This window comes from Phalaenopsis equestris, unplaced genomic scaffold (assembly GCF_001263595.1).
Source record: "Phalaenopsis equestris unplaced genomic scaffold, ASM126359v1 Scaffold000803, whole genome shotgun sequence".
NCBI classification, from domain to species: Eukaryota; Viridiplantae; Streptophyta; class Magnoliopsida; order Asparagales; family Orchidaceae; genus Phalaenopsis; species Phalaenopsis equestris.
The window spans coordinates 154,498-162,865 of record NW_018165243.1 but is presented as its reverse complement, the minus strand read 5'-3'; the positions used below and the strand labels follow the sequence as shown (position 1 = coordinate 162,865).

The 8,368-nt window shown below is 31.1% G+C and overlaps 1 protein-coding gene across 5 annotated transcripts in view; it reads left to right on the top strand.

Moving 5' to 3' along the window:
• Positions 1 to 1,038: 1,038 nt before the first annotated feature.
• Positions 1,039 to 8,368, top strand: part of LOC110031368 (adenylyl-sulfate kinase 3-like) — a 21,788-nt gene continuing 14,458 nt past the window's right edge. The window contains exons 1-6 of one of the 5 annotated variants that reach the window (XM_020734535.1): positions 1,039 to 1,092; positions 1,276 to 1,362; positions 1,469 to 1,610; positions 3,187 to 3,336; positions 3,762 to 3,880; positions 3,967 to 4,051. In XM_020734535.1, coding sequence (XP_020590194.1) covers positions 1,487 to 1,610; positions 3,187 to 3,336; positions 3,762 to 3,880; positions 3,967 to 4,051 — 478 coding nt within the window. In that variant the 5' untranslated portion in view covers positions 1,039 to 1,092; positions 1,276 to 1,362; positions 1,469 to 1,486. Of the gene's footprint in view, positions 1,363 to 1,468; positions 1,611 to 3,186; positions 3,337 to 3,761; positions 3,881 to 3,966; positions 4,057 to 8,368 lie in introns of all 5 variants that reach the window. The other 4 variants (XM_020734534.1, XM_020734537.1, XM_020734538.1 and 1 more) reach the window with 4 other exon arrangements.

Below are 8,368 nucleotides of genomic sequence, written 5' to 3'. Positions count from 1 at the left end.
TATATATATATATAACATTAACCGTTATAAATATATACAAAAATTGTATTCTATCTTTATACATATATAAACAATTAAAAAGGCCATTGGGTACTTGACCCCCGTCCCATTCCAGTTATTTACTCGTACAGATCCCCTTTCAACCAATGTCTTAAATATCAGATCGGACCGGACAGACCAGTTCGATTGCGCACAAGCAGCCTGCCTGATCCGGACCGTTTTAAAGTTCAAACCCTCAAAAACTGATTCGACCTGTAAACCCACGAACCGATTCCTTGCTTTGAAAACCGTATTTCGCGATTGGGAAGTAAACCACGCTGCTTTTAAATAAAACCCTTCATGTATATATATTCTTTTGATGCAGTTCAATCTAAATTAATTAATTAATTAAAATTAGTAATTTAATTTGAATATGAAAATAAAGTAGTAGAAGCCGCAGTATAATCTTTTTGAATCAAATTTGATTGTAATAAATGAATGAATTAAAAAATCAATTTAATTTAAATTTGGATTGAGTTAAATTTTATTTATATAAAAGTTAATACATATATTCATTAAGAACATTTTATATTATTACATGATTATATTTTCTTTCTATATTTATTTTTTTATATTTATATCATTACAATATTATCATTTTATTTAGGTCATTTAGTTAATTTTATTTATTTATTGTGTCATCCGGTTCAACCCCGATTTAACTCCGGTTGAACCAGTTAACATTGAACCGTCCGTTGGTTTGATATCTAACCTGATTTTCACAACCTCAAAATTACATAAATACTTCTCAAGAGTCGGTTATAATTTTATTTTTTATATTTATATCACTCAAAATTTTCATATAACTTTAAAAAAATATTTTTATTTTACTTTTGACCAATAAATATATATATATAATATATATATATATATATATATTTTTTTTTTTTTTGAAGTTTAGATTTTAATATATAAATACATAAAAATTGAGTGGCATGTATGTAAATCTTCGTATTAATTTTCGTGCAACGTATTTATATTCGAAGGAGCCCCGGGAAGGAGGAAATGAATTAGTTAGATTCGAGACTCCCAATAAAAAACTCTTGTGCACAGGTTTCCTTCTTCTTCCCTGCTCTGTAAAAGCTTCCGTGTCTCAAAACAGGAATCGGAAAACCTGCAAGACAATTCCTTAGATAGCATTGTTGAGATCAAGGGATTTATGCATGGTTCTTGCTGCCTTGAATTTGATTTCAAATTTATCAATCTTTTATTAACTAAACTTTGCCGAAAATCAAGGAAATACGCTTTTACAAGAGTGGTTTTGAGGGTTTCTCCCTTGTGGATTTTGATAAATTTACGAAGTGGTGGTATTCGATTCGAAAGGTAGACACATTGTTTTCTCTTCCGCCAAGCTTTTTTTTTTCTTTTGTTCTTTGTCAATGTTGTGATTTCTTTAAGTCTTCTGTGTCTGTGATGGATCATTGCGCAGGTAATTGACTGATCTGTAATGGCTTCTCTGGGGAAGGTCACAAATATCTTCTGGCAAGAATGTTCGGTTGGAAGGCTGGAGAGGCAGAAGCTTTTGAATCAGAAAGGCTGTGTTGTTTGGATCACGGGACTTAGTGGCTCAGGTTTGCGATCTGTACTTACCTTTCTTTTTCGTTTTTAACATAAGTGGAATTTATGGGTTTTCTTTTTTTGCTTGTGTTTTTCTTGTTCGAGGTTCGACTAATTGTTAGTTTTGTTATTTTTTATATGACATGAATCAATATATAGCAGAAAAATAAATTGATTTGCTTCAAGAAGAAAATGTTTTGGGGGATTTTGATAATAAATCTTGTTTTTTGATAAATCATAATTTGGTACTTTAATGGTTAAATTCAGGATTTGTTATATCCTATCATTCACAGGATTTAATGGGTTTAAGAATTTTTCCTCACAAATGTTAGATTCTGTAACAAATAGCCATATAATTTCTAAGAACTTGGTAGGATTTAAAAGTTTTCATCCTAAACAATTTTAAGATTTAATCTTTTCAGGATTTATTAAATCTAGATTTGCATGTTTATCTAAATGCTACCTATAGCCAAACAGCCCTTAAAGCTTAGTCATCCAAGAAAAATGGCTTTTTTAGCTCATTGACATGCATAAAAAGCCTTCAAGTAGCATTAAAAATGCACTAAAAGCTCTTTTATCATTTTCAATCTAAAAAACAGTCTTATTTTCTTATCAAACAAAACAGCTGCGTTGTAATTATCTTAGCATGAGATACTTGGAATTACGAAGTCATGGAGGAGATATTAGTCTAGAGCCAAAGCTGCTTTTTTTCTTAAGCAAAGTCATGTTATCATTATTTGCATAGGTTTTTCTGCCCTTTGACATGAAAAAGCATTGTGTTTTATTTGTCTAGCTATTTTCCTTTGGAACAAATATAATACAAGAAAGTCCTTATAGAATTTTCTTTAAGGAATTTCTCATAACCACCCATTTTCACATTGAGATATTTTTTTGTCAAGTCTTTATCACTTATAGAGACTTATACAGAAGGAAGCAAACCTTATTGCAAATTGATGAAGATAAGCAATTCCTTGCAAGATTTTCTTATAGGATTTCTTCATATGGTTTTTTATTAGGGGCATTTACATACATACCACACAATTCCTATATTCATTACACATCCATCTAAAGTTTGATATTTAGGTACATACCACTTAAATCTTTAACATCACATAAAAAACGCCACTACCATTTTCCTCTTAAAAGTGAAATACTTATTTTCATGCATAGGTTTATGGCACCAAGGCGTTATAAGTGTAAATATCTATCTTTGGATGTTAGATATTTAAATACATAAGAATTGTGTGTCATGTATGTAAATTTCCCTTTTTATTTGCTGTAAGCTCCTTTGGCCAAAGTTGATATGATATCTCAGCATGAAGAGATCTTTTAGTTCCTTAGCCTCTATTACAGATAGTCAGCGAATTGTAATCCATTAAATTTAGATAAAGTTCTTTTTTATTTTCTTTTTTGTTCTGTTATGCTGTTTTTTCTACAGTTCAAAAAACTTAAATATCACAGAATTGTTTTGTGTGAAAACTTGTACCGAAAAACATAGATGTTTTTCAGAATGACCATCAGATCAGAATAGTCGTAAAAAAATCTTCTAATATATTCAACCTCCGGTTTATATCTTTAATTTCTGATCAGGGAAGAGCACATTGGCTTGTAGTTTGGGTGGAGACCTCCATGGCAGGGGAAAGCTCGCATACATCCTTGATGGTGATAATCTCAGACATGGGCTAAACAAGGATCTTGGCTTCAAACCAGATGATCGTGCAGAAAATATTCGTAGAGTTGGTAAGTATGGTTTTGAATCTCGACATCTACATCTATTTCTTTGATTCTTTATTTCAAAATAAGGTTATGGGAAATTCTAGGCACATATCAATTATGAATTGTTTTTATAACTTTATTTAAGTTATTTACATGCATACCACACAATTTTTATGTATTTACATATCTAACACGAACACCTAAGCTTTCATATTTACATGCATAACATTCAAATCTTTAAAATCACATCACATATTAAAGTGAAATACAAATTTTCATGTATATGTTTCTGACACGGAGATGTTATAAGTGTAAATATAAAACTTTAGATGTTTTGACATATAAATATATAAGAACGTGTTGTATATATGTAAATTTCTATATTTGTGTAGGGTGAATATCATCAAGCGGCAGTCTTGTTATTGATTTCATGTTTTCTTTCATTGTAGGTGAGGTAGCTAAGCTATTTGCTGATGCTGGCTTGATCTGTATTGCTAGCCTAATTTCTCCCTACAGGAAAGACCGTGATTCTTGTCGTGCACTATTACCGGAGTCAAATTTTATTGAAGTAGGTGTTTTATGCTGTTTTGCAATTAGTTGAAAGTTTCATTGATCTATAAAGCAGCTAACTGATTTATTGAAGCTTTTTAAAAGGTTTTCATGAACATGCCTTTAGAGATTTGTGAAGCAAGGGATCCAAAAGGCCTTTACAAGCTTGCCCGTGAAGGAAAGATAAAAGGTTAGGTATGAGAACTTTAGATTTAATAAAAAAAGCTTCAGTTGAAATATTTCTTTAATATTGATTTAAAGTTACTTTTGTATATGCGATTTCAGTGAGGCGAATGCATGGTGTAAGGATACTTCTTAATGTGCTTGCTTAGGATGCCATATTGGTCGATGTTAAGGAATAGAGCTTCTCTCTCTCCCTTTCTTTTATTTTATTTTTGTTTTTTTTATAACTGCGAGAAGATGAGATCAAAATAGAGTTCTGCAAATCTAGAACTATGCTAACTATTTTAGGGCAAGACAATGAGAATAGTTGTCAAGATGATTATAGAAAGCTTAAGATTTGCAACTTTCAACATGCTTTTTTCTTAACCTCTCGCTAATTCAAGATACCTTGCCATTTTAATCTAAAGTAGCTGAGCAATATTGAATCAATACTCTCTCTCTCTCCCTCCCTCTCTCTCTCTCTGCGTGTGTGTGTATGTGTGTGCGTGAGTCCAAGCTAAACTCAAAATTGATACCAAATGATTGTATTAGTTGTTAAAGTAAATAATTAAGTAGTTATTCAATCATAAAACATCTACAACCAATTGATAAATTGAAATTATAACTTGTTAGCTCAAATAAAGGAAAAAAAAAAATCTTGTCTTGACTCAGAATTTCTGTGATTAAAAGAGAATTTAATAAATGTTTGAAACTGTTTTATAATTGTTATATAGACTGTTATTCCTAATTTGGCTTGCAGTCTATATAACATTTATAAAACAGTTTCAAACATTTATTAAGTTATCTTTTTCCAAAAAAAAATCAAAATTGATACCAAATGAGTGTATTAGCTGTTAAAGTAAATAGAAAAAGTAGTTAGTCAATCATAAAACATCTACAACCAATTGGTAAATTGAAATGATAACTTGTTAGCTCATATAAAGGAAAAAAAATCTTTTTTTGACTCGAAATTTCTGTGATTAAAAGAGAACTTAATAAATGTTTGGAACTGTTTCATAAGTGCTGTATAGGCTTATAGCCATATTACAATAAGGAATAGCTTTTACAGGCGCAAATCGGAATTATAGTAATTACTTGAAAAATAAAATTTAAGTAGTAAAATACCAAAACAGTCCCCTAATTGTTTACATTGGGTACAAATTAGTTCTTTAATTTAGAGCTCAAGTAACCATCTGTGGAAGACTATTTCAGTTTATATTAAAAATGACTATGGACTAAATTGGCATTTTATTGACTTTGAGACTAAAATGACCCCCTTGCAAAGAATAGAGGACTATTTTGAATGTTCTCTCAAAACTTAAAAAACCAACAATGTAAACTGCAGTTCTGCTGTCCTCGCAATTGTATTTAGTTGTCATGAAATTTTCTTGATTAGAAAGTTTCTAATATGAATATTCCATTTTTTTTATGAAATATATTCTCTTAATTGAGAATATCTTCAATTTTTATTAATATTTTTTGGTTTGTATTTTATACATAAGTGCCAATTCTATTGAGAAGCTAGTTAGGCTATTTTCAAATGCTTCTTATCATCTTTCCCCATGTGGCAAGCCAAATAAAGAGGGTTTATTTGAACTGAGTACTAGAAATGTGGCATATTGAGTTAAGAAATTGGTTGAATGGAGCACAAACTTTAAAAAGAAGGTATTCAAATATTTTCAAATATTTTGGGCAAGCATGACCAATGTTTGTCCAACCTAACAATTTGATCTTTATGCGAGCCATATAATCATGTATAATTGAGTTTGTTAGGAATGATTTGTTTTTGGGTTGGTTTTAAACAAATTTATATGTTGCCCAACAAACAAATTTAAACCCCTTATTAGGTAGAATAAAGATGAACTCTTAAATATGGACACACCTTTTGGCATAGTAGTTGGAATTTCGTGAGGAACTCCAAAATTAAGTGTGTTCGTGTCACGCAAGTTCGGAAGGCGATACATCTTGACAACATAGGGCGTGATGAAATGAATTGAACATGTTTTGTATTCTCAAAAGGAAAAAATTATGCACAAGTAATAGCTAAAATAAACAAGAAAAAATAATTTTTATTTCTTTTCATAAATAAGAGTTTAAGAACCCCTATAACTAAAGAAAATTAATTAAATAAATGAAAAGAAACTGAATCAAAATGAAGAAATAACAACCCAGACCCAAAAGTAAATACATTAACTAATGCAAAAATGTAAATTCCCAACAATAAATCTAAAACTGAAAAGTCTGCTCCTATGGTAAAGGTCCTCCAAATGACTGGGTAGAACCTACTATATGTAAATATCAATGAGTGAATTTGACAAATCAAACTCAGTGAATTACTACTATTTATTAATGCATAAACGATAAGAAACGAAGACATGCAGTATGACCAACAAACTAGAATGATATTCTACATTTGCTGACAAAATTTGCAAAAAGTGTATCAAGTGCTTAAGATCATGAATATAAGTGAATTAAATTTATGCACTTCTATATAAATATTTATGTTTCAAATGTGTTTATATATATATGACTTATCAATCTTTTAACGCTATATGATAATATATGTGATATATATATATATATATATATATATATATATATATTTATAAAGAACCTGTTTCAGTTGCATTTCATAAGGAATTCGAACAACTACTTCAAATACAGTATCAGAAAGTACAGCTTGCGGAACTTCAATATCCACGGACTTATTAGCTAAATGGTAATTGGCACATACAGTTCGATCAGTTGCTTCTCGTGGATTTTCATAACATGTTCAAAAATGGGAAATGCATTTGGAGTAGATGCTCGAGTTATTACATATATCATGATCGATATATAAATGGATTGAGTCTTCTGTTCTTTCATCCAAGAAAAAGTATTTCTGTTTTGCATGTTCCAATCCTTGATCCCCAGGATTTCTACAATAAATTTGATAGGTAGCTAGTAAAATTCTCTATCTACAAGTTTGTCATTGTATTGATTATATTGAAAGAATTGTACTAGTGGAATATAATGAGTACCTTGAATTGAAATGATAGTTGTATAACGTATAAGTAAGATGAATAACTATTTTTTTTATATACAAAGAAATGTTTTGATGTTATTGATATCAAAAGATCTAATGATTATTCATACATTGAATCATAAATTACTATAAGCGAAGGCGATACACGATTATAAGTGACTTAAATTTATGTACTTATATATAAATATTTATATATCAAATGTGTTTATATATGTATGACTTATCAATCCTTCAACACTATATGATAATATACAAATGCAGTGTATATATTTAAAAAAAAAGCCCAGGGGCTAATTCATTAAAGAGAAAAGATACATATAGGTTGTATGGGTGGGCCCAACAATAGGCACCCAACCCACGAGGTACAACACAAACAAAAAAGTCAAAAAGGGTACATATAAAAATTAAAAAAGCCCAAAACCACCAGGGCGCTGAAAAAGTGAGTGTCATCCCAATATGGTCCTGCCTCGGGCTCAAGTTCTCGGAAGGGATCCAACTAACAAATTGGTAAGGTGCGTATCATTACCCGAAGTAACCAAAGTATCATCCGTAAGAGTTCTGAGCTCAAGTAGATCTCTATTCTTCTTCTTCCTCCTGGAAGTGTAAAACTGTCATTCCTCATCCGAAGAATCAGTCTGATGAGGTGGTAGAGTTGTAGCAGAAGGATTATCAATCATAGTACCCACAATAGGTTATGGTATATGTGAAGTATGAGTTTCCTCTACACCGAATACTTCTTGAAGAAGGGAAACTGCGAGGTTCTCCTCATTATCAGTATGAACACTATCCTTTGTAGGTAATAGTCCTTCAGTATTGTTTTCTATGAGGTTTGAAGGTGCCAACATCACATGAATCTCAGTAACAATAGCAGCAGTGTCATGGAGGGGTCCATAGGGGCAACAGTCACCTCTTGTCTGGTAGTATCCTCCCCAAGTGGAACTAAAATGTCCAGAGCATTGGGGTGAGACCATTCCTTATTCACTTGAACCTTGGATTTCAAATTAGGGTGGAGCTTGTGACATTTATCAAGGATTTGCCTAAACATCGTACAATGGGTACAATATGGAGATCTGTGTTCCATGACGATTTGTTGCCAATATCCATTATGAGTTGTGGTCCAACATGAGGTAAAATAATATCTCTTTCCACAAGTATTCTGACCACAGAAGGTTTGGTTAGATTGAAAGTGGGTAGATCTAGCTTCATAAAGTCCCCAAGGATGACCCCAATAGAGTAGAAAATCTGATGTTAAAAATAGTGCAGCTTGAGACCAGATAGACTAAACCATATATATACATACATATATATATATATATATAT